At 55.3% G+C, this 24695-nt stretch overlaps 2 protein-coding genes across 3 annotated transcripts; both read left to right on the top strand.

Moving 5' to 3' along the window:
- Window positions 1-1785: 1785 nt before the first annotated feature.
- On the top strand, window positions 1786-8091 carry MEN1 (menin 1). The gene is made up of 10 exons (XM_016208434.2): window positions 1786-1839; window positions 2234-2694; window positions 3600-3808; window positions 4017-4145; window positions 4433-4473; window positions 4547-4634; window positions 5270-5406; window positions 5839-5974; window positions 6428-6592; window positions 6802-8091. Coding segments are annotated over exons 1-10 (1851 nt in total). The 5' UTR covers window positions 1786-1837; the 3' UTR covers window positions 7285-8091.
- Window positions 8092-8359: 268 nt separating this feature from the next.
- On the top strand, window positions 8360-23246 carry MAP4K2 (mitogen-activated protein kinase kinase kinase kinase 2). Of its 2 annotated transcripts, none has more exons than XM_087821963.1 (32): window positions 8360-8487; window positions 8612-8669; window positions 8909-8999; window positions 9086-9150; window positions 9397-9452; window positions 9759-9806; window positions 9888-9930; window positions 10316-10388; window positions 10468-10599; window positions 10676-10738; window positions 11116-11197; window positions 11289-11396; window positions 11826-11904; window positions 12159-12216; window positions 12779-12892; window positions 12978-13016; window positions 13108-13141; window positions 13268-13373; window positions 13456-13544; window positions 13626-13667; window positions 13755-13839; window positions 13934-14013; window positions 14101-14161; window positions 14247-14364; window positions 18168-18226; window positions 18307-18410; window positions 18515-18692; window positions 19415-19483; window positions 19607-19693; window positions 19894-19964; window positions 20070-20125; window positions 20233-23246. In XM_087821963.1, the coding sequence occupies exons 1-32, from the start codon at window positions 8392-8394 to the stop codon at window positions 20318-20320; spliced, it is 2532 nt and encodes an 843-aa protein (XP_087678089.1). In that variant the 5' UTR covers window positions 8360-8391; the 3' UTR covers window positions 20321-23246. The 2 variants fall into 2 exon arrangements, with proteins under 2 accessions (XP_087678089.1, XP_087678088.1); XM_087821962.1 differs by having other exon boundaries at window positions 8361-8487; window positions 12159-12217; window positions 12849-12892.
- Window positions 23247-24695: the final 1449 nt, after the last annotated feature.

Below are 24695 nucleotides of genomic sequence, written 5' to 3'. Positions count from 1 at the left end.
CACTTCTTTGCTGGGTCTTCCTGGTCTCCCAACTTCTACACGAGGGAGAACACCAGAACTCAGTGCTTGGTGACTTCATTCTCCACATGCCCTTTAACCAGCTTCCCCTAATGTTAACACCTTCCACAGCCGTGGTACATTTGTCAAAACTAATTGATGAAAATTACTAGTGAAGCTACAGACTTTACTTGAATTTCACAAGTAGGGCTCCAAGGTGCCCAAGACTTCACTGGTTTGGTTTTAAAACTGAAAGTTATATATGGAGTACCCTCAGCAATGGGCAAACTGGAACTGTAGGCCACTGTATTCACCAGCTTTTCCATTAATTAACATTTTCTGTTCCAGGATTCAAGCCACTACATTGCATTTAGTTGTCCTGTCTCCTTAGTCTCTTCTAATCTGCAACAGTTTATCAGTCTTCAGTTTATCTTGTCTCTCATGGTCTTGACATTCAAAAAATATATGTTTATTTGTTGTTGTTTTTATTGATTTCAGAGAGAGGAAAGGAGATGCAGAGAGAGAGAAACATCAATAAGAGTCATTGATGGGCGGCCTCCTGCCCGCCCCCTGCTGGGGATGGAACCTACCCTGACCTAGTTCATAGGTCCCAGCTCAACCACAGCCACAGCCACAGCCAGGCGGGCCTGGTGTGCCCTTGACTCTGGAGGAGTACTGGTCCGATATTTTGTTGAATGCCCTCAGTTTTGTTTTGCTGAATGTTTTCTTGTGGTTGCACTGGGCTTATGGGTTTTAAGGGAGAAACCTGCAGAGGAGAAGCAGGGCAGAAATTTGATGTTTTACTCACCACTGCATACCTAGTGCCTAGAACCGAGTGCCTGGCCCTTGAGGGCACACAATCTGCTGAATGAATAAGGGATGAATGAATGACTCTGTAAACTTAGTTAGTACTTTTAAAAACACATACGTCTTTTTATTGATTTCAGAGAGGGAGGGGGAGGGAGAGAGAAACATCAATGATGAGAGAGTCATTGATTGGCTGCCTCCTGCACGCCCCCTACTGGGGATCGAGCCCACAACCCAGGCATGTGCCCTGACCCGGAATCGAACCGCGATCTCCTGCATCATAGGTGGATGTTGAACCCCTGACTCACACCAGACGGGCTATTTAGTACTTTTTTTGAAGGTTTAAATGTTAATATAAATACTACCCCACCAAACATGTTGTTCTGCTGTTTTTTTCCTTCAACAATGTGTCCTGAAGAGCCATTTTAGGACGCATAGAAGCACTGCATTCTTCTTTCACCTTATTACAAACAACTGCAAAGCCTCTTTCGGTGTTCCTCTGTGCACATGCGTTCGAGTTTCCTCATGGGCAGAACTGGGGAAGAATTGCTAGACAGAGAATAGGCACGTTTACGTGTTAATGGAGACTAAAAATGTCCAGCTGAAGTGGCTGAACACATTTACACCCCAGCAGCATTTGAAAGCACCCGTTTTCCTCACGTCTCACCGACAGGTGATAATCCGCAAAAGCGCAGCGACAGCCTGAGAGTGCCCGGTCACTTTCCGGACCACATCTCCCAGGGTGCACTGCGGCCCCTGGGCTACCTGGTTGCGTAGAATGGAATGACCAATCCCTGAGAACCTCAGCGAGGCGGCGCTGCCTCCGCTCCTCACCTACCTCTGGGGCGCCCGGAGCAGCGACTACCACTCCCATAAGCCACAGTGGACTGACGCCGCCGGCCACCATTTCGAGGCCCGGCAGGGGTAGGAAAGGGCCCGGGATCCCGCTTCCCGGCAGGCAGTGCGGCCCAAGGGGCGGAACTCCATTTCCCAGCAGGCTCCAGGCGGTGGGCGCCGCGGTGCCTTGTGTGGGATGTAAGCGCGGAGGTGGGCGCGGGGGACCGAAGCCAGGACTCTTCTTGGGATTTGGGGGGCTTGTCCAGAGGGTGCCTTCCGGACGGACTCTAGGGCCTGGGGATACTGTCGCAGAGAGGGATCGGGGTGGCCATTGGCGTCCCTCAGCGGGGTTCCAGGGGCGACCCCCATTGGGGCCGGGGCTCCTGGGGTTGTGGGGGACGAGGAGGCCCTACAGCCTTGGCTGAGGGGGTCTCATCAACGCAAGAGCAGACGAGTGGAGGGTGCAGGGTGCGGGGAAGCAAGGGATTGTGTGTGTGTCTGTGTGTGGGAGGGTATTGGAACCTTAGAGAAGCCTGGGAAGGGGCTCCCTGGCCGTGCCCGGCCGACTCTCCCTCTCCCGGCTCGCCCGCAGGCCGAGGCCCGCCGCCATGGGGCTGAAGGCCGCCCAGAAGACTCTGTTCCCGCTACGCTCGATAGACGACGTGGTGCGCCTGTTCGCAGCCGAGCTGGGCCGAGAAGAGCCGGACCTGGTGCTCCTATCCTTGGTACTGGGCTTCGTGGAGCATTTCCTAGCTGTCAACCGCGTCATCCCCACCAATGTGCCCGAGCTCACCTTCCAGCCCAGCCCCGCGCCCGACCCTCCTGGCGGCCTTACCTACTTCCCAGTTGCTGACCTATCCATCATCGCTGCGCTCTATGCACGCTTCACCGCCCAGATCCGAGGTGCCGTCGACCTGTCTCTGTACCCCCGAGAGGGGGGTGTCTCCAGCCGCGAGCTGGTGAAAAAGGTCTCCGATGTCATCTGGAACAGCCTTAGCCGCTCCTACTTCAAGGATCGGGCCCATATCCAATCCCTCTTCAGCTTCATCACAGGTTGGAGCCCCACAGGTGGCAAGGGGCAAGAATCCTGTCTCACCTGACAACCTTGGCCCACCTCTTCACAACACATGGTTTACAGAGCCTTTTTGAGACCTGTAAGCCTTGTGAGGTGGGGCAGGTATCAATCCCCCCCCCCCCCTTGCAGTTAGGAATACCGAAGCCCAGAGAGGGGAAGTGATGTGCCAAAGTCACACAGAATGGCAAGGCTGGGACTAGACCCCAGTCACTTGGCTCCAAATCCATTAACCATCCTCTGCCCCCTCAGCACTCCTATCCCAGCCAGTGAGCAACTCTAGGAGTCCTACAGCCCAGCATGAGGCACAGAGGGCAGCAGTAGATTTGGGGGGTGAGGAGCCAAAGTCCAGCTACGTTTGAGACAATTAAATGAAATATCTATGAAAATGCTTTGAAAGTGAACAGACCAGGGGCTTCACTTCCTGGTGATAGCTTAAGGCTCAGATTTGCAAAGATCTTGTTTTGCTCCAAGCCCAGTTGACTAGCAATCACATCCTGGAGGACCATTTGAGAAGGAATTTGAGGCTGCTTCTGAGCTTAACAGGAAAAAAAGTGCAGAGATAAATTAGGAGTATTTGCCAGTGGGTGTGTGAAAGAAAGAGGAGTCTCCTGGTCCTATTTTTGCCCATTTTGTTATAACTGATAACAAACTTTCCGGAACTAGGAAGATCCAAGAAAGTCCATTGTTAATAGGAGATGTAAATGGGGAGGGAGAGGTTTTGTACACATAGGAGGAAGGGGATAGAGGAGTGATGGAGAAGGGTCTGGGGTTTGGGCACAGCTGGGAGGTGCCAGTGGGAGGGAACATGGCCAATCACTACCTAGCCCCCTTCCTCTAGGCCAGAGCTGAGAGGATCTTCTTTCATTACCTCCCCCTTCCATAGGCACCAAACTGGACAGCTCCGGTGTGGCCTTTGCTGTGGTGGGGGCCTGCCAGGCTCTGGGTCTCCGGGATGTCCACCTGGCCTTGTCTGAGGACCATGCCTGGGTTGTGTTTGGGCCCAATGGAGAGCAGACAGCTGAGGTCACCTGGCATGGCAAAGGCAATGAGGACCGAAGGGGCCAGACAGTCAACGCTGGTGTGGCTGAGCGGGTATTGCCTCCTCCCCCTGCTCCCTTCACACTCCTAGCCCAAGCCACCCAAGGGGCTGGCTTTGCTTTCCTGAGCCACACTCCCCTCTTCCCATCACCACTTATATATGTCAGGAAGGGGACACAGGAGGGCCCCTTTCCTGGCTGTCATTCCCTGAAGTAGGCACAGGTGGGCCGTGATGAGACATCTGGTCTTGTCCTCTCCCAAGAGCTGGCTGTACCTAAAAGGATCATACATGCGCTGTGACCGCAAGATGGAGGTGGCATTTATGGTGTGCGCCATCAACCCTTCCATTGACCTGCACACCGACTCCCTGGAGCTGCTGCAGCTGCAGCAGGTGAGGTGTGCCCTTGGGACCCTGGGCAGGGGCACTTTCCCTCCCTGAGTTTCAACTTCCCCTTTTGCAACATGGTTAAGAATTCCTGGCCTGGCCTTTCTCAGGGCTCTTGGGAGAGTGGTATTAAAGACATGAAAGGGCTTTGACTCCAATAAGGGGCTAGTTTCTAAATTCTGGCCCTTCCCACTTGGTGGGAGATCCCTTTTGGTGTTGGACCTCACCTCTGCCTGGTAGACTAAGGACTTCTCCCCCATCCCCCCAGCTCATACTTCTCTTTTGGCCTCTAGAAGCTGCTCTGGCTGCTCTATGACTTGGGACATCTGGAAAGGTCAGTAGGGGGAAGTGGCCAGGCTGGGCCTTTGAGGGCTGGGTGGCAACCTGGACTCATGACCTTTTTCCAGGTACCCCATGGCTCTGGGGAACCTGGCAGATCTGGAGGAGCTGGAGCCCACCCCTGGCCGGCCAGACCCACTCACCCTCTACCACAAGGTGGGGACATCTCAGGAGGGTACAGAAGGGAAACCCAACAGTGGCTGGGGTTCCCTTCTACCTAGGAACTGGGAGGGGGCAGGTGAGAGAAGAACTTTGTATGCATTCGGAGTTACCACTCATTTTGTATTTACCATGTACATATTCAGTGCTGAGGGGCATTCTGGGAGTGTCAGAGCCTGGACTTGTCCTTTTCTGCTGCCTCTCATTGTCCTTCTTGGAGTGTAATAGATGTTACAATTGGGAGCACTGAGGAGGGGGTGTTAACTTGGTGGGGCTAGGGGTAGAAGGGACATTGGGCTGGGCTCGGAAGGCTTTGGCGTTTGTGTAGGAGTGTGTTGGAAAGCCTGGGAAAGGGACATGCCCTGAGCTTGCCAGTTGGACCGCTCCCCTTCCCTAGTCCTTGTTCTGTGGGGGTCTCCACTCGCTGCATTCTGGCCCAGGCCTCAGCAGGCAGTTCTGCAGACCTGAAGGAGCAACTGGTAGAGGGGATGGCAGGGGGTAGAGGTGGAACTGAAGATGGGACTCTCTGGGATCTTGCCTGTTTCACCTTCTGGGTGTGATCTGATGGGACTTTCCTGCCAAATGGTACAGCTGGGGGCTGCCTCCCTGAGGGCCCTCTGCTCTATCCCTAGGGCATTGCCTCAGCCAAGACTTACTACCGGGATGAGCACATCTACCCCTACATGTACCTGGCTGGCTACCATTGTCGCAACCGCAATGTGCGTGAAGCCCTGCAGGCCTGGGCGGACACGGCCACTGTCATCCAGGAGTGAGGATCCCCCCACTAGGGTCTTAGCCCGTCCTTTGTTCCTCTTCCACCCAATATCCAATCACCCTTATCCAATAGTGAGTTCTGGGTCCCAAGCCCCACTCCTCCCTCTATTCTGTAGGCAGCCAAGGCTACTATCTACCCAGGAGGTAGGGATCCCTCATGAGGGCCTCACACCTTTCCCTCCTCCCCCTCTTCCTCCTAATTGCCAACCACCATCATCCAGCAGTATACCTTGCCCCCCCTGCCCCATGCTTCCCTCCTCACTCTTGCTCAGGGCTGGTACAGACATCATTATTTTGCAGTGAGGACTTTAACTACTCACCTGGGCCCTAGATGATCCAGGAAAAGAAACCTGGGCTCCATCCCCCACCAGGCCCCTGGGGGTACCCACCATGGCTGAGGCCCCACAGTTCCCTATTGCTCTCACAGCTACAACTACTGCCGAGAAGATGAAGAGATCTACAAGGAGTTCTTTGAAGTAGCCAATGATGTCATCCCCAACCTGCTGAAGGAGGCAGCTAGCCTGCTGGAGGCTGGCGAGGAGCGGCCAGGGGAGCAGACCCAGGTGAAGGGCTCTACCTGTGTCCACCTTCCCACCTGATCAGGGCTCCCAGTCACAGGATATGGGGACTGCATGAGGAAGGTGGCCCACCACAGAGCTTTGTTCTGTTCATCAGTAGCCAAGGTCCTGGGCCAGGGTTTCAGGGAGCTGAGGGTCTTTGAGGGGTTTCTCCCCTATTCCTTTGGGTAAAGGGGGTAAAGCCCATCTCTTTCATGGCCAGGGCTCCCTATTCAATTGAGGGGGGTGGGATGGAGATAAGGAATGGTTCCCCCTTTTTTCCAAGTCCTGGCTAAGGATTGGTTTTATAAAAGGAAGGAGGTTCTAAGAATTCTCTCCCCCTATGCTCACCTCTTCTGGAGCCAGCGCTCTTTGCTTGGACAAGGGGCCTGGCCTGTGCCCTGTGATAAGGGGTGAGTAAGGGGTTCTGATCTGTGCCCTCCTTTCCCCCTTGCCCAGGGCACCCAGAGCCAGGGGTCTGCTCTCCACGACCCAGAGTGCTTCGCTCATCTGCTTCGGTTCTACGATGGCATCTGCAAGTGGGAAGAAGGCAGTCCCACGCCTGTGCTTCACGTGGGCTGGGCCACCTTCCTTGTGCAGTCCCTAGGTCGTTTCGAAGGACAGGTGAGGGGCAGCTGCACAGGTCTGAGGAAGACAGGTGGTGGCAGCAGCTATAGAGGAGCCAGAGCCTTTGTGGCCCTGAAGGGGATCTGCTCATCCCCTCTGGGTGCATACGAGACTGAGGCCTCAAAATGATGGCCAAGGCTGGGTCCCGGGGATCCAGCCACTGGGTTGCAGCCTTTCCCTCAGCTTGCGCTCCCTGTCCCGCCCAGGTGCGGCAGAAGGTGCGAATCGTGAGCCGAGAGTCGGAGGCGGCTGAGGCGGAGGAGCCCTGGGGTGAGGAAGCCCGGGAAGGCCGGCGGAGAGGCCCCCGGAGGGAGTCCAAGCCCGAAGAGCCACCGCCGCCCAAAAAGCCGGCGCTGGACAAGGGCCCAGGCGCCGGGCAGGGCATGGTGCCAGGACCCCCCCGGAAGCCCCCAGCCACAGTCCTGAGCACTGCCCGTGGCCCGGAAGGCGGCAGCACAGCTCCAGCGCCTGCGCCTGCCGCGTCGCCGCCACCGGAGGGTCCAGTGCTCACTTTCCAGAGCGAGAAGATGAAGGGCATGAAGGAGCTGCTGGTGGCCACCAAGATCAACTCGAGCGCCATCAAGCTGCAGCTCACTGCGCAATCCCAAGTGCAGATGAAAAAGCAGAAGGTGTCTACACCCAGCGACTACACTCTTTCCTTCCTTAAGCGGCAGCGCAAGGGCCTCTGAACTGTGCACTAAGACTCCCTGTCAGCGCACGGGAGCTGGCCCTCAGTCCCTATTGGCTCTTAGTCCGGTTCGAGGCCGTCCAGGAGCCCAGGCTCCACTCCAGACAGTGGAGCCTAGCCTGCCTCCAGGCCTCACCCCTACCTGAAATTGAGGCTCGGGTACCCGGGTCCCAGAGTCTGTCTCTACCCCAGCGCTCGTCATTGGAATATAGATCTCATCCCCCAGCATCCCAGCTGGCCAATTGAAACCTCACCTGGGCCCCATAAATGTCCAATCACAGGAAACTCAGACCCCACCTCCGAACCCAGGTTCTAACCAGTGTTGCTCTGGGTAGCTCTCAGCCCGTGGGGCTGAAGTTTCACCCTAAACTCTAGATGCGCAGGTCCCGCCTCCAGCCTGGAGAACATTTCCTCCTTTGGGAATCTAAACCCCCTACCCCAAAGAATTTAAAAGGGGGGGCTTCCAGAATTTGGAACCCTAGCTTCCTCCCCTCCCTATCCCACGAGTCCCGGATATGTAACTTATCCAGCCTGTGTGAATCCTGAGCTCCGCCTCCTTCCTGACCAACTGGCTCCAGATCAGAGCAGACCTCTCTCCTGACCCTCTGGGAACCTTCCCTAGGTCCCGCCCCTCTCAGGGGACCCCGGAGGAAATCTGCAGGGGTTTGCGAGTGGGTGAGGGGAACCTGATCTCTGTTTTGTACATAGATTTATTTTTCAGTTCCAAGGAAGATGAATACATTTTGTAAAAAAAGTACATGTCTGTGTTTCATCTGGGAATTTGAGGGGGCGGGGGTGGAGCGCCCTTTTTCCTCAGCCTTCGGGCTCGCAGGGAACCGGTGGGTGGCTCAAGGACCTCGGCCCGGTCGGCTCGGCGGGGCTGCGGGGCTTCCCCTTCCCGCCGAGGGCCTGTCCCGTGGGCGCCTCCTCCCGGCCGGGCGGCGGGGCATCCCCCGCCAGTCCCCGCCCCAGGTCCCGGCCCCGCCCCCGCGGCCTCCGAGCCACCGGCGCCCGCCCGGCCCGGCCCCGCCCCGCCCCGCGCCGCCCAGCGCCGGCTCCGGCTCCGCAGCTTGCGTCCGCCAGCCCGCCGGCCCGCCGGCGCCGGGCCATGGCGCTGCTGCGGGATGTGTCGCTGCAGGATCCGCGGGACCGCTTCGAGCTGCTGCAGCGCGTGGGGGCTGGGACCTATGGCGACGTCTATAAGGTGCGCCGGGCGGCTGGACGGGCGGGAGAGTGGCCAGGAGGATGCCCGCTCCGCGCCCTGTCGCGGGATCCAGCCCCCAGCCCCGCCCCCTCCTCATGCTGCTTCTCCCCCTCTGCCCCAGTAGGCCCGCGACACGGTCACATCCGAACTGGCCGCAGTCAAGATAGTCAAGCTAGACCCAGGTGAGGGCCCGGGGCCAGGGCCTCTGCGCTGAAGGAAGGGCAGAGCGCCTGGCTGCGTCGTGTGAGGGAGGAGAGTTGACACTTCCGAGACCCCCTGAGAGGCAGTTCCTAGGAGGTGTTGTCTCCTGGCACCTGTCTGGCCTGGAGGGAGGAAGAACTCTATGCTCATTTGCAGATGAGGGCACTGAGTTAGGGTGATCTCTCTGAGGTCCCCCCTCCCCATGCCTTGTGCTCCCCAGGGGACGACATCAGCTCCCTCCAGCAGGAAATCACTATACTGCGTGAGTGCCACCACCCCAATGTGGTGGCCTACATTGGCAGCTATCTCAGGTGAGGCTGCCTTATCTCCCTGCCCACTCTCAGGCAGCCCCCATGTTACCCTGCCATGTGCCCACCTCAGCTCTCTGTTCCCCCAGGAATGACCGCTTGTGGATCTGCATGGAGTTCTGTGGAGGGGGGTCCCTGCAGGAGATTTACCATGGTGAGGGCCAGGACTCCAGGCCCCAGAGGGCCACAGCCTTCTTCCCACCCTCTACCCCAACATGTGCCAGGAAGGGAGGGCTGGGGCCCAAGCCTACCTCACTGACTGTGTGACCTTGAGAAAAATACTACCTTTCTCTGGGCTCTGTAATACCAGACTGCCTGGTTTTTCCTTGACCCAGGGTGGCCTGGGAGGGTCAGCTTATCCCCCAGACCACCGTGCCAGCTCTCACCCCTTCCATTTCAGCCACTGGGCCCCTGGAGGAAAGGCAGATTGCCTACGTCTGCCGAGAGGCACTGAAGGTAGCTAGGCCCATGAGGCTGCTCACACCCCCAGTCTCCCTGCTGTGGGCAGGGAGCCCAGCTGGCCAGTGCATGGGGGGGTGGAGTGCCTCAGGCAGGGCTGGCCTGAGGGGCTGTGGGTCCTGGGAGAAGGGGCCCCAGCCCTGTTGCCGGAAGCAGCCCATTTCCCTCTTGGCTCAGTCACTTCCTGTTTGGGGAGAGGGGAGGAGGAAGCGGCTTGGGTGGGGGGCCCAGTCCTCAGAGAGAGTTCAGGAAAGGTGGGATGGTGCTGGGTAGCTGCTCTCAGGGTCTCCTCTTTGTCCCCAGGGGCTGCACCACCTGCATTCTCAGGGGAAGATCCACAGAGATATCAAGGTAGGGGTCTGGCCTGGGCACTGGGGAGGGAGGAGATTCTCAGAAACACCAGATTGGACTCTCTCTTCTCCATTCCTGCAGGGAGCCAACCTTCTCCTCACCCTCCAGGGAGATGTCAAGCTGGGTCAGTACCCTGGGGACACAATCAGGGTGAAGGTTCTGTGGGAGCTCCTGGAAATCTTAGAGCCTGCATTCAAGTGCTGGGTGTCCTTGGGCAAATCACTTTACAGCTCGGGCCTCAGTTTCCCCATTGAGAAAAGTAGAAGAGTCCTCCCTTCCCACTAGAAGTTGGATGTGGTTGGATCTGTATGGAGTCCAACATCTGATCTGGCACTTGGTCAGAGATTGAAGGTGGTTGACCCTTCCCAGGAGGGGGACCTTAGCAGTTGTAGCTGAACTTAGTCGGCCTGTTTTCTGAGCCCTGCCAGGTGCATCCTGAGTCTGAACCTTAGAGGTGGGTGGGGCTTGGCAGTCAGAGGGCGGGTGAGAGTAGCTCTTTCTCTCTGCAGCTGACTTTGGGGTGTCAGGCGAGCTGACGGCATCTGTGGCTAAGAGGAGATCTTTCATTGGGACTCCATACTGGTGAGGCTGCATCTCCAGTTGAGGGAGAAGGGGCCACAGGTGGGGCACCTGGCCATCCCATTTGTGACCCCTTCTCTAGGATGGCCCCGGAGGTGGCAGCTGTGGAGCGCAAAGGTGGCTACAACGAGCTGTGTGACGTCTGGGCCCTGGGCATCACAGCCATTGAGCTGGGCGAGCTGCAGCCCCCTCTATTCCACCTGCACCCCATGAGGTCAGCTGAAAACTTGCCCCTTGCCTGACCCCTGGGGCCTGTTGACCCGCAACTCCTGACCTTTTGCCCTCCATAGGGCCTTGATGCTCATGTCCAAGAGCAGCTTCCAGCCGCCCAAGCTAAGGGACAAGACTCACTGGTGAGGGCTCATGTCCCTTGCTGGGGCCCCCTTTTCAGCCAGTCTTCATGGGAGTCGAGGAGCCATCTGCCAATTCCCAGGGTGTAGCCTCAAGAGCCCTGACTGACCTCTCTGGTATTCTGCAGACCCATCTGTGGGAGGGGCCTGGGCCCCACCTCTGGGCCCATGACTGGTGTGGACAGGGAAGAAGGGCAGGTGGTTGTTGGAGGAGCCTCCATGTTGCAACAGCAGTATTGCTCAGGCCAGCTGCTCTTGGCCTCTGGCTGGCTCCTTCCTGGGCAGGCCCAGCAGACTCCTCTGGAGTGGCGGCAAGGGGCAGTTGGCAGGATGGCGTACGTGAGGGCTAACTTGGGTCTGGGGGCTCTTATGCCCACCAGGACCCAGAATTTCCACCACTTCCTCAAGCTGGCCTTGACCAAGAACCCCAAGAAGAGGCCAACAGCAGAGAAGCTTCTACAGGTGGGAGGCAGGGGGTGGGGCAGTGGGCTCAGTGCTTGAAAGCAGGCGCCTGGGGGCCAGCGACCATCCTGAGCCCTCCTCAATCCTCCAGCACCCATTCACAACGCAACAGCTCCCTCGGGCTCTCCTCACGCAGCTGTTGGACAAGGCCAATGACCCCCACCTGGGCACCCTCTCCCCAGAAGACTGTGATCTAGAGGTGAGTGAGTGGAGCTGGGGAATTGAGTCTTGGCCTGACCTGGTTGGGAATGCAGAGGTGACTAGGTCAAGGTCCCTTTAACTTGAATATTTCCAGCACAGGGAGCTTCCCTCCAGGTGAACCACCCATTAGGAATCTTCCCTGAGCCAGCCTTGCCTCCCTGTACTGCCTTTTGATAGGTTCTTGCCCTTGGCTCAGGCTGACTATGACCCTCACTCAGCCATCTTCTGCTTTATGATCTTTGGCCAGTTATTTGCCTCTGCGTGCTGGTTTTCTCATTTGCGAAATAAGGATGCCATTTAATCTCACAATAATCTCAGAAGGTTATGAAAATAAATACTTGGATGTGTGTAAAGCACATTGGATGTGGTGTGCGGTGGGTGTGAGGTGAGTGCTTGGTGTGTGTCCACTGTTTGTGTTCTCTCTTAGACTTATGACATGTTTCCAGACACCATTCACTCCCGGGGTCAGCATGGCCAGGCTGAGAGGACCCCCTCAGAGATCCAGTGTGAGTCAGTGGGGTGGGGGGCTGTGTGTGTGGATTTGGTGGAGGGCTGTGTGTGTGGATTTGGTGGAGGGCTTTGTGTATGGATTTGGTGGGGCTGGGTGTGTGGATTTGGTGGGTGGGGCTATGTGTGTGGATTGGGTGGGGGGACTGTGTGTGTGTGGTTTGTTTTGGGGGCTGTATATGAATTTGGTATGAGTGTGAGGGTTAAGTCCTGAGTCTTCATCCCCTCTAACCTGTGTATGCTGGGCCCCCAGTTCACCAGGTGAAATTCGGCGCTCCACGCAGGAAGGAAACGGACCCACTAAATGAGCCGGTGAGGGGCTGGCTGTGTAGGAAGGGTGGTGTGAGGGGTGGGCTAGGGGGCTATGCTGGAGGTTGAGCATCTCGAATCAAAGGGTCTTTGAAGCACTGGCCCTTGGGCCTGGGAAAGCTGTCCAAGCAGGCTTGTCCCACCCAGGGACTTGGAAGGCTGGGGGCTCTTCCTGGGCCAAGTCCTTCTGGACAGTCATCTGGAAGGTGGCAAGGTGACTATACCTTTAGAAAAAGTGCACCTGTTACACGCCTGGACCCCCACCCCACCCTGTTCAGCACGTTTGTTTCTCTCTGCCTGGGCCTCCTGGACTGACTGCAGCAGGCCCTTTGTCACTGGCTGGCTGACTCATGCCTCTGCTCTCTCACTGTCTCTCATTATCAGCATCTCGTCACTCCCACAGTCTCAGTCTCTGCCTTACTCTCTCGCTATCTCTGTTATTCTCTGCGGTTTTTCTGTCTCTTTCACAATCTCTTTGCCTCTCGTTGTCTTCCTCTCTCTCTCACAAGTCTTTTGCCTATTACTGTCTCACTTTCCATCTGACTATCTTTTCTCTCTTCCATAACCTCTTGGTCACCCTCTCACATTGCCTTTCTGTCTCTCTCCCCATCTTTCTGACTTGGTTTCCCCACAGTGGGAAGAGGAGTGGACACTGCTGGGAAAGGAGGAGCTGAGTGGGTGAGTGAGGGAGAGGAAAGCTGCAGGGGAGGGTTTAGGGGCTGCAGAAAAGGCTGAGCTCTGACCCCTTCCCCTCCCTGCCCAGGAGCCTGCTGCAGTCAGTCCAGGAGGCCCTGGAGGAAAGGTGAGGGGCTGGGCCTGAGGAGGCAAGGGGCAGCCAGGCCCGGGACCAGTCACATCTCATACTTCATTTCCCTCTGATTTGTGCACCTTAGGAGCCTGACCATCCGGCCAGTCCTGGAACTCCAGGTGCGGACTGGAGGGAAGCTGGAGCTGGGGATGGGGGAAAGTGCTATAGAGGGTGCAGTTGGGGTGGGACCAGGTTACAAGGTGACCTGCTATCAGCTGGGTTGGGCCCCCTGACCCTCTCGCCAGGAGCTGGACTCTCCAGATGATGCCATAGGAACCATCAAGCGGGCCCCGTTCTTGGGGCCATCCCCACATAAGCCTCCAGCTGAGGACCCTCTGTCTAGCCCCCCAGGTGAGTCCCAGGCTCAGGGGACCAGGAGGCAGGCCCAGGGTGGGGGCTAGGCCTGGAATTTACACTGGGTCTCTGCTTGCAGGAACCCCACCCCAGCCTCTCCCAGGCCCTGATAGCCCCCCACCTCTCCCCACTGCCTGGGCCACTGTGAAGCACCGAGGGGATCCTGAGGTAAGGGGGCGCTACAGAGGGACTGGGGAGATAGGAGGCCAGGGGTATCACATTGACTCTGACTCCTCTCTTCCCTCCCAGAGATCATCTTGCCATGGGCTCCCCCCAACCCCCAAGGTGCACGTAAGTGTCTGCCCCGCCGCCCTGCAGCCCCTACCGCCCCACCAGCCACTGCCTCTGTGCTTCCTTATCAGCCTCTTACCTCCCCAGATGGGTGCCTGCTTCTCCAAGGTCTTTAATGGCTGTCCCCTGAGGATCCACGCTGCTGTCACCTGGATTCACCCTGTCACCCGGGGTAGGCCAAGGGCAGGGAGGAAGCAGGAGCCTGGGAATCCCCAGCTTGGGCCAGGGCACATGACTGACCTCTGACCCCGTGCCCAAACTTGCAGATCAGTTCCTGGTGGTGGGGGCTGAGGAAGGCATCTACACCCTCAACCTGCATGAACTGCACGAGGATACACTGGAGAAGGTGAGGCCCAGCTGGCTGAGGAGGGCAGAGGGCCTTGGGGGGCCTGGGGTCTGACTGCCTGTCTACCTGTCACTCTGTGGCCTGCAGCTGATTTCACACCGCTGCGCCTGGCTGTACTGTGTGAATAATGTGCTGCTGTCACTCTCAGGTACAAATTGGGGCAGCCAGGGGGGCAGGGGTGCATACTGCCCACCAGCACACTCTCTGAGCCCCCCTCTCTCCCTCCTTGGCAGGGAAATCCTCGCACATCTGGTCCCATGACCTCCCAGGCCTATTTGAGCAGCGGCGACTACAGCAGCAGGTTCCCCTCTCCATCCCCACCAACCGCCTCACCCAGCGCATCATCCCCAGGTCGGGGACCCTGGGGGAGCCTGGATGTGCAGGGGAGAGGGGTGTAGGGGGAGGCAGAGGGGCCGTCAGAGCTGGACTCTGGCCTTGCTCGTTACTGGGACCTTAGATCTTAGACATGTTGTGATCTTAGACACCTCACTATGCCTCTCTGAGCCCCAGTTTCCTCATCTGTCACTGCAGTTGACTCCCCTCCCCTTGACCCCAGGCCTGTTGGGAGGCAAGAAGGAAGTAGTGGATGTGAAACTGCTTTGCAAATTGTGGGAGTTGCGGTTCTTAGGATGGGGGGCAAATATTTACTGAGCATTTAGTATGTGCTAGGCTTTAGGCTGGGCTTGAGTCAGCCCCTGAGCTGAACTGGAGGGAGAGGAGGGAGAGCTGGGAGGGGAGGGGAAGCCTCAAAAAGGGCAGGTGAGCTCGTGGAGTTTGGAAGTGCATAGCAGTCTGCCAGGCACTTAGGAACAGCCTTCCAGGCAGAGGGAAGAGCAAGTGTGAATCAGGTTGGGACTGGGGAGTTACAAGGTGTTTGGCCTTCGGGAGGAGGGCGGAGCAGCCTGTGAGGGAGCTGCACAGGTGGCAGAGCGCTCCCTTTGATGCCAGGCCCAGGATTTGGGCTTTGTCCAACTGGCAGCAGAGCTGTGAGCATTTTAGAAGGACCCCTGTATGCCAATCAGGAGTCTTCCTGTGACAGGCGATTCAACTCACTGGCTTAAGTACAAAAGGGAATTTAATGGCTCATGTAGCTGAACGTCAGGAGAAGGGTTAGCTTCAGGCCCAGCTGGATCCAGGCGTAAGTGGCATCAGGAATCTTCGTGCATCCCTTGGCTCCCTTTTCCTCTTGTCACCTTCATTCTCACATATGCTTTCCGATCAGTTGCCCACAGTTCCAGGTCAGCATTCTACTACCTAAAACCCTGTGGAACCAGAACTTCTATTTCCAAGTAATTTCCACAAAAGTCTGGGGACCAATTCCCTCCCTCTCTCTCTCTCTCTTTTTGATTTGGGGGCCAATTCTCATTGGTCTAGCTGAGGCCGGTGCCCACCCCTGAGCCATCACTGGGCCAGGGGATGATGCACTGGGCGGGGGGGGGGGGGGGGGCAGGCCTACCTCACATGCCCTCTCCTGGAGCTGGGGGAGGAAGAAAGGGACTCGACTGGACGGATGAAAACAAGAGGTGTCAGCTGGCAGGCTCTGGTGATAGGGAAGGATGAGTTGGTGGGAGAGGCTGAGGGCACCTGGAAAGGTGGAGGCCAGTGTAGTGACCCAAGATGGTGGGGATTAGTCTAGGGGATGGTGAGAACAGGAGAGACTGGAGAAATGTTGAGAAAGTGGGATTGACAGGATTTGGGGACAGGCCAGAGTGAGCGGGAGGGAGGGGGAGGGGTGGGTAGACCTCCAGAGGAGCAGACTGTGTTGTGCGTTTTGTGAGGTGCTGGGAGTTGTCCAAGGTAGAAGAGTCCCTCGTTCACTCAGCACCTAGTATGTGCCAGGCAGTGGGCTGGGGCATGAAATACATCTGTGAACTAAAGAGACCCTTGTGTTCTCCAGACTTTCTTGTTGAGAAAGAAGGACAACGTAAAAAAGTAGTATATTCTGTATTGATGCATAGAGGGAGTGCTACATGAAGAGGGGAAGGAGGGCCAGGAGGTGTTGGGCATGGACTGTGGGGTTTGTTTTTTTAATATATTTTTAATTCATTTTAGAGAGAGGAAGGGAGAGGGAGGGAGAGAGAGAGAAACATCAATGATGAGAGTCATTGGTCAGCTGCCTCCTGCACGCCCCCCTGCTGGGGATCAAGCCCACAACCCGGGCCTGTGCCCTGACCAGGAGTCGAACCACAGTCTCCTGGATCCTAGACTGATGCTCAACTGCTGAGCTATGCCAGGTGGGCTGGACTGTGGTTTTAAACAACAGGTGGTCAGGAAGGACCTCGCTGAGACTGCTGTTTGATCATAGACTTGGAGGAGGTGATGGAGCAAACCTTGTGGGTATCTGGGGGAAAGGCATCTCAGGGGAGTAGACGTTAGTGCAAAGATCCTGGGGCAGGAGTCAGCCTGACCTGTTTGAGGTCCAGTAAGGAGGCTGGTGTGGACCAGCAGATGAATTAAGAGGGAGATGATCTGGAAGGGCCCCGTGGTCACAGTGAGGCCTCTGGCTTTGACTCACAGATGCCTGAGGGCCACTGTAGAGTTGTATGGACTGAGGTTCTCATGGAATTGCTCTGGCTTTTGTGTTGAGAATAGACTAGAGGGATGAGGGTGGAAGCAGGAGACCTGTCAGGAGGCTGGCGAAATAATCACATGGGAGTTGCAGCTTGGGTGAGGGTAGCAGTGAAGGAAGTGATAAATGGTCGGATTCTGGTTTTATTTTGAAAGTTGAACCAACAGGATTTCCTGACAGTTGGTGGATGGAAGAGAAAGAGGAGTCAAGGATGACGCCAAGGTTCCTGGCCTAGGCAACGGGAAGGATGGAGCTGTCATCAGCTCTGGGTGGAGCAGAATTCAGTGTTGTCACATTGAGTTTGAGATATGCAAGTGGGACCTCTGTCAGAGTGAGGCGGAGTTCCAAGGGGGGGGGTGGCTAGGCTGTGGGCTTAGATGTTGTTATGACCATGTAGGTGGTGGAAGCCCGTGGGCCAGGCGGGGAGGCCAGGCCAGTGGCTACACTAGCTGGGGAGATGGCCTTCCTGCATTGGGCTCACTCAAGGACCACATCTGGAGCCCCCGGCCTTAGGGCTTCCTGACTCAGTCCCCAAGCCAGTCTTTGCTTTGGCCCAGAACTTGCAGGAAAAAGGCCTATCAGAGCCCCAACAATTCACAGGCAGCTTTGAGTGTGTGTCTGGAAAATCACGGAGTCACAGCATCCACTTCAGATATAAAGAGCAGAGAACCAGAATTGCTTGGAGAAAAAAATCAAATACAAAAATATCTGCTAAAGGCCAATTGGGGAAGAGAATGGCAGGAACAGGGGGAGAGATAACGAGGACAGGGCAGAGAGAAAGACAGGCAGACAGGTGGGCATTGGCTTCTTCGGCAGGGCCCACATCCTGGCAGGGGCACAGACGGTCACTGGGAGGAGGTGGTAGGGGTGCTGACATGTAGCCCTGTTGCCCAGAGGAAGAAACAGTCTCAGAAAGTCCCTTGGGGGTTTGGGGAACAGCCAGTAACCAAGGCAAGGGCCCCACTTCTTCCCAGGCACCAAAGTGAGCCAGCCACTGGCCATTTGCCTTTTTCTTGCCTTTTTCTTAATTTCTGAGCCCGTTTGCCCATCCATGACACGGGTCATGTGGGGCAGGGATGGGCTGTGAGCACTCTGGCTGCCTGGTGGAGCTGGAGCCTGCATCAGCGCCTGGCCCCTTCATGCTCTTGTCTCTTCATTCATTTCTCCATTTTCAGTGACTAAGCTAGCCCTTTGTAAGAGCATGCGATGTGCCAGGCTCTGCTGTATTAACTCACTGAATCCTCATTGGGACTCTGTGAGGTGGGTGGCCCTGTTATCCCATTCTACAGATGAGGAAATCGAGGCATGAAGAGGTTAAGTGACTTGCTCAAGGTCACACAGAGGTAATTCTGAGATCTAAACCCTTGGAATGATCAGAGACTCCAGGCTGTAGAGGTGGGTGCTGGAGCCATAAGACCGGCTTCAGATCCCATGCTTTTCACGGCTGTTACACAGCAAGGTGCTTTGCTTTTCTGAGCCTTAGTCTCTTACCTAAGGTGGAGATGATAGTACCCACCTCTTAGGGCTCTGCGGGGCCCTCACCTGTGGATGGCACCTGTGATGCATGCCGATTGTTACCCTGCAGGCGCTTTGCCCTGTCCACCAAGATTCCTGACACCAAAGGTTGCCTGCAGTGTCGTGTGGGTAAGAACTGGGCTGGATGGGACCAGAAAGGGGTTTTGGTGCAGGCCCGGCCCAGTCCCCACTGCCTGCCTCTCTTGCAGTGCGGAACCCCTACACAGGCAGCACCTTCCTGCTGGCTGCCCTGCCCACCAGTCTGCTCCTGCTGCAGTGGTATGAGCCGCTACAGAAGTTCCTGCTGCTGAAGGTGTGGGGCGGGGGGGGGGGGGGGTGAGGCCAAGGGGATCCCCCAGTGGGTGGCAGGGGGATTGGGGGAAGACATGAAGATCTGAGCACCCCTGCTGCCTCCAGAACTTCTCCAGCCCCTTGCCCAGTCCAGCAGCGATGCTGGAGCCACTGGTCCTGGATGGAAAGGAGCTACCGCAGGTGTGTGTGGGGGCCGAGGGCCCTGAGGGGCCTGGCTGCCGTGTCCTGTTCCATGTCCTGCCCCTGGAGGCCGGTCTGACACCTGATGTACTCATACCACCTGGTAAGCAGGAGGGCTGGGTTGCCGTGTGTGTGTGTGTGTGTGTGTGTGTGTGTGTGTGTGTGTGTGTGTGTGTGCGCACACACACACAGAAACCTTGAGGGCCAGCCTCCCTTCAGCTGGGCTCCGGTAAAAGATTTCATTAGATCAAAGGGCTCAGCAGCAAGAAGAAACTGACCAACACTGCAGGGGCTGCAGGAACAGAGCCAGACTGGGCAAAGTGGGTTCCAGAGGCTCCATTCTGAACAAGGAAGCAGGACACTGGGTGTTGGGACAGCTCACGGGAGCAGAGTGAGTGGCAGTGGGTAAAGGAGAAGAGACAGTGCACTGAACTGAAGCCCTGTTGTGCCCCAGGCCCTGAGCCAGGGGTCTAACGAACAGGATTTCATCCTCAGTCCTCACAATGGCCCTGCAAGGCTAGCATCATCATGCCTGTGTTATGAATGAGGAAACCGAGGCTCAGATTCAAGGTCACACAGCGACTGAGTCCCAAAGCCTGGTTCTCCGGACTCCAGAGCCCCTGCCGTCCCCCAGCTCCCTGTGAGCCTGAGGAAGGGTCACTGCCTCTGAGCCTCAGTTCCCTAGCTGTGCAGTGAGATTCTGACCTGCCAGGTTGGAAGAATGAAATACATTTGTGGCCAAGGGCTGCCGGTAGCATGTCCCCATGTCCTCCTCTTGGGGCAACAACAGGGTTGGTGGCTCATGTTTCCCTTCTCTGCCTATAGAGGGGCTCCCAGGCTCGGCCCAGCAGGTGATCCAGGTGGACAGGGACACAGTTCTAGTCTGCTTTGACCGTGAGTGCCTCTGGGGTTAAGGCTTCGGACAGTGGAGGGTGGAGATGGTGAGGGAAGCCATCTGGGTCATCTCCCCAGAAGGGAGCCACCCCTTCCCTGCCCACCAGCCCTCTCCCTGTGCAGGCTGCGTGAGGATTGTCAACCTGCTGGGCGAGCCTACAGCCACACTGGCTCCTGTGCTGACTTTTGACTTCCCCATTGAGACTGTGGGTGAGTGAGGCAGACAGAGGTAGGGGTGGGAGTATCCCGGGCCTTTCCACTGGCAGCAGGACAAGAAGTCAGGTCCCCTAGGCCCTCTTAAGAGCCATCCTGGTCACCTGTGGTACACAAGATCTGGGCCTAGGGCGTGGCTGGTGAAGCCAACATCTTCAGGGCAGGCGCAGGACTCATAGCAGCCCTGCCCCTCCTAGTATGTCTGCAGGACAGCGTGCTAGCCTTCTGGAGCCATGGAATGCAAGGCCGCAGCCTGGACACCAATGAGGTGAGCGGCGCTCAGGAACGGGAACCTGGCTGCCCTTTACTCAGTGGTCTCTGCCTCTTAGGAGAGGACCCGCTGGGGTAGCCTCAGTGTCCCTTTTCTTCTCAGGTGACCCAAGAGATCACAGATGAGACGAGAGTCTTCCGAGTGCTTGGGGCCCACAGGTAGGACATGGTGCCCTGGCCTCCCTTTCAGATGCCCTCAAGGCCAGATGGATGTGCCCAAGCGTGGTCCCGCCTTGCTTACATCCGCCTCTCTCCCGCCCCTCCAGAGACATCATCCTTGAAAGCATTCCCACCGACAACCCTGGGGCTCACAGCAACCTCTACATTCTCACGGGCCATCAGAGCAGTTACTGAGCAGTCCAGGCTTAGCCAGTGGCACCCTCCCCCCATGCCTTAGCTGCAGTCCATTTTAGGCAAAGGGGCCCCTCCCAGATCAGTGGAGCCCAGGCCCCAGCTCTGCTGGGCCAAAAAGCAGTAATAATCCTGAGAAGTTTTGGGTTGTGGAGGGGAGGAGAGCCCTTTCCACACCCCTGCAATAACTGGACCAGAGGAAGCTGCTGTCACCTTCCCCTCCCCTTCCAGCAGCCCAGGCCCTAGTGCCCCGTGGCAGAGGCCCTGGGTAGGGTGGGGGCAGGCCTTGGGTGATCCATTCCATTTTGTTCCACATTTCCTTTCCATTCTTCCTGCCAAAAGCCTGCCCCTGCACCCTGTCTGGGAACATATTTAAAAGAGAGAACTATATTGGTATTAAAGCTGGTTTGATTTTATTCCACTGGTCCTTGTGGGTCAGGGGGGAGCTGAGCCCACTGCCTCATTTTCCTTCTCCACCCCCTCCCTCCAGCACATCTTTCTGTGGCACCAGTGCTGAGGATGCACCATGGAAGGGAAGGCCCCCAGTGTTGTGGTGGCTCCCTCATGGGGGTGCCAAGCATCAGTAATGGGGAGGTCAGTGTTCCCAGAAGGCACCTTGGGACACTGTCTTTCTGGGTTCCCTTGCTCAGGATGAGCCCTTAGCTTTGTAGTGTGGCCAAGGGGTCTTGTATATGGGAGTCCCTTCAATAAAGGGACTCTCATCTGGGGCAGCCCTGCCCCATATAGGATCTTACCAGGCAGCCAGGGTCCAGGAGGGGCCAGCCAAGGACTGCTCCACCCAGCCCCAGGGAGGCCTCTGGAGATAGCCTGCCATGACCTGTATTTCCTGCCCACTCCTGGGGCTGCCTCCCTGCCTCCCACCTGCTGCCTAGGTATCAGTGTGCTAGGTCAGGCCAGACCTACTGAATGCGGGCACCATCATCAGGCTAAACTCTAGTCAGATTAGCCTGAGTCCATTTAACAAGTATTCCCCAAAGGGCTTCCTCAGTGCCAGGCCCTGGGCTCACAGAGGGGCCACTACCAAAATGTGGACCAGCCTCAAGTGAGGGAAGCTGTTCTTGCTGGAGCCTGCACCTTGAGGGCACATCCATCCATCCAAGGCTGCATTGTCATTTGCCCAGGTTTCCCAATTAGAGGGCTCCCTACCCTAGGGAGCCTCCTATTGCCCCAGGCACTGACCAGGCTGCTCTTGACCAGAGCCTTTGGGCAAGTGAGGCCAAGGACATAAGATGGCAACTGGCCTCGAAGGAGGGGTTTGGTGCATAGGCAGGACCAGGACTGCAGGGGGTGGGGAGGCCCTGGGTCTGGGGAAGAGTTTAGCCCAACCAACTCCCTCTGATATTCAAGGCAAGTGTTAAGAAGAACTTCTCTACACCTGGTGGGCTGTTGAGAAATATTTGATGAGTGAGTGGTGGGTAGATGGCAGCTTATGTGAAGAGCCTACAGCAGTCCAGTCCTTAGGGCTCCAGGCAATCCATGGGTGTCATATTGTCCCCCTGTCCACACTCTAGCAGAGCCCTAGGTGCTCTGACTTCTAGTGACTGGGTTTCTCAGCTGAAATGGGGGTCAGACCAGAAGACGCAGCCCCTGTGCACTGGGCACTCTTGGCTGTGTCCTGAGACCCAAAGGAGAGTGAGAGGGACCTTCCAAGTTCTAAAGGTTTGTCTGCCCCTGCTTAGAGAGCATTTGATAGGCCAGATGGTGGGGTGACAGGGATATGCTTCCTAACTTTCAATTTTCTAGATTTCTTGACGGAGGTATAGGATTAAACCAAGGAGTTCCAGCAGTGGGAGTCGAGCCTCAAATCAGCAGAGGCCCCTGACCCCAAGTATCCAGGGAGGACTGATCTGCCCAAGCTGCAGACAGTTCCACCTTGTCGCAGGTTTCCCCAGCCCCAGGCTGCCACCCTTGTCTGAAAAGGGGGCTGAGGGTGGGGCTGTCAGAGTGTAATGTGCCAAAGTTGGGGGACTGGGAAAAGCAAGGGCCTCTGGTAAAATATTTGCTGATAGCAAAGGCTAGCCACAAGCCAAAGAAAGATCAAGAAATATACACTGAAAGACTAAAATTATTTTATTTATGTATTTTTAATAGGTAGCCCTTGCTACTTACTTGTATTTAAAAAAAATACAAAATAGATACTATAAAAAGTCTCCCACCCAGGCCCCACTTACTTATGAACCCTTCTAGAAGTATTTAAGCAGTCAGGTATGCTTCATTCTTCCTCCTTTTTATACCACAGTAACATTGCACACACTGCCCTTTAAAATCTGTCCTGGTGCCCTGGCCAGTGTGGCTCAGTTGGTTGGGCATTGTCCCGCACACAGAAAGGTTGCCGGTTTGATTCCCGGTAAAGGCATTTCTCTCCCCCTCTTCTCTCTAAAAATCAATTAAAGTACTTAAAATAAATAAATAAGAATAAAATTTGTCCTGGAGAGCTTTCCATGATCAGTGAGTGCCTCCTCCTTTGATTTTTTAATAGCCAGTGGTATTACATTGTATGGGTTTCCCATAACTAATGTTAATTTACTGTAATTAGATTCCCATTGATAGAAATTTGTTTCTACTACTTTGGTATTAAAAATGATGCTGCAATAAATTTGCCAGTGCCACTCTGTACACATTCAAGTGTCCATTAGGACAAATTCCTGGAGTGGCATTGCTGGGTCAGAAGTGGCTGTTTGTCCTTGTGATGGTTAACGTCAAATTGCCCTCCCCCGGGCAGAAGCCTCTGGGATGGGTCAGATCAGCCTCTCTTAGCCATTCCATGGGTGAGTGCAAGAGGTGTGGGCAGCCCAGGTGTTCAGGTAGCTAGCCATACACCAATCAAGTGAGGGTCAAGAGGAGAGGCAACAACCAGAAAGTGGCCATGTTCACTGTGGCACGCCCAGCACCTGGTCACTGCCTGGCGCACAGCAGCCCCTCAACATGCTTTTCGAGGGAAGAGGAGGCCCTGGAGTCAGGCCCCTGGAGTGGGTGAGCTTACTGAGACGTATTTTTTTGGGTATATCATATCTTAAGTTTGTCTGCAGGGCTGTTGGGAGTATTGAAAGTACCCTAATTCACAAAATGCAGCAACACAGATGAATCTTAGGTAACACTGAATTGAAACAGCAAATTGCATAAAACTTCACACAGTATTATAGCAAAACTAAACCACATATTATTTGGTGATAGGTGCACATGTGATAAAACTCCATTAGGAGGTCAGAAGAGGAAAAAGCACAAAATGCAAAATACTAATCCCTGTGAGGGGAGTGGGGGTGGGGTACAGCAGGACCCCAGGAGTTTGCAAAAGGTATTGGTAATATCTTGGTTCTCAGGCTGGGTGGTAGGTTCACGGTGTTTATAACTCAGTTCCTAACTCACATAAGGTGCACACACCCTTTTGTATGTATCAAATACTATGTAATAAAAGATTAAGTTGAAATACTGTAAATTAATCGCAAAAATTAAAGCCCTATAATGGCTTAAAAAACAAAAAGCCAAGATAATCTTTTCCTAGATGAGGACATCCAGTGGAAATGATGAAATCAGAGTTCTGTGTAGAGCTGTGGGCAGATATTTCCCAATAATTGCTTTCTTCTATTGTTGCTTTTTAAAAACAGCTTTATGGAGTTATAATTGGCATAGAGTAAAACCACATATATTAAAACGTACTCTTTGATGACTTTGACATATATAAACACCTGTGAAACCATTACCACAAGCAAGATAACAAACATCTTCATCACCCCCAAAAGCTTCCTCTGCCTCTTTGTAGACACCCCCCCCCTCTTCTTCACCTCCCCATCCCCAAATAACCAGTGGTCTGCTTCCTGTCAGTATAGATGAATTTGCATTTTTCAGAATTTATATAAATAGCATCATACACTATGTACCCCGTTTCTCTCTGGCTTCTTTCACTAAACACAATTATTTTGAGTTTCTTCCATGTTGCATGCATTAATAGTCATTCCTTTTTATTGCCAAGTAGTATTCCATTGTATGAAGATGTACCACAATTTGTTTAGCTAGTCACCTGGGCTGTTCCCAGTTTGGGACTATTAGAAATAAAGCTGCTAGCAACATTCATGGTCTTTGTGTGGCTATATACTTTCATTTTGGTAAGTACTATGGACAAAATAGGGGCACTGCAATAAATGCAACAGAAAGTAACCTCACAGGGTGATCTGATCATAAATTCTTAACTGGGCAGGTCATGGTGGGTAGTCACACCCCAGGCCTATAAAAGGTTTATCTTTGCCTTAAGTTGGCCGTGTCCATTGCTCTTTTGTATCTTGGTTCACACACCTTTGGAATGCCAGGGGTAATCCTCTTAGGCAGACCCCTCAGAGATGTGACCACCCTCAAGGGAGCC

This window comes from Miniopterus natalensis, chromosome 11 (genome assembly GCF_054644295.1).
Source record: "Miniopterus natalensis isolate mMinNat1 chromosome 11, mMinNat1.hap1, whole genome shotgun sequence".
Classification (NCBI taxonomy): Eukaryota; Metazoa; Chordata; class Mammalia; order Chiroptera; family Miniopteridae; genus Miniopterus; species Miniopterus natalensis.
This window is presented reverse-complemented; position numbering and strand designations above follow the sequence as displayed.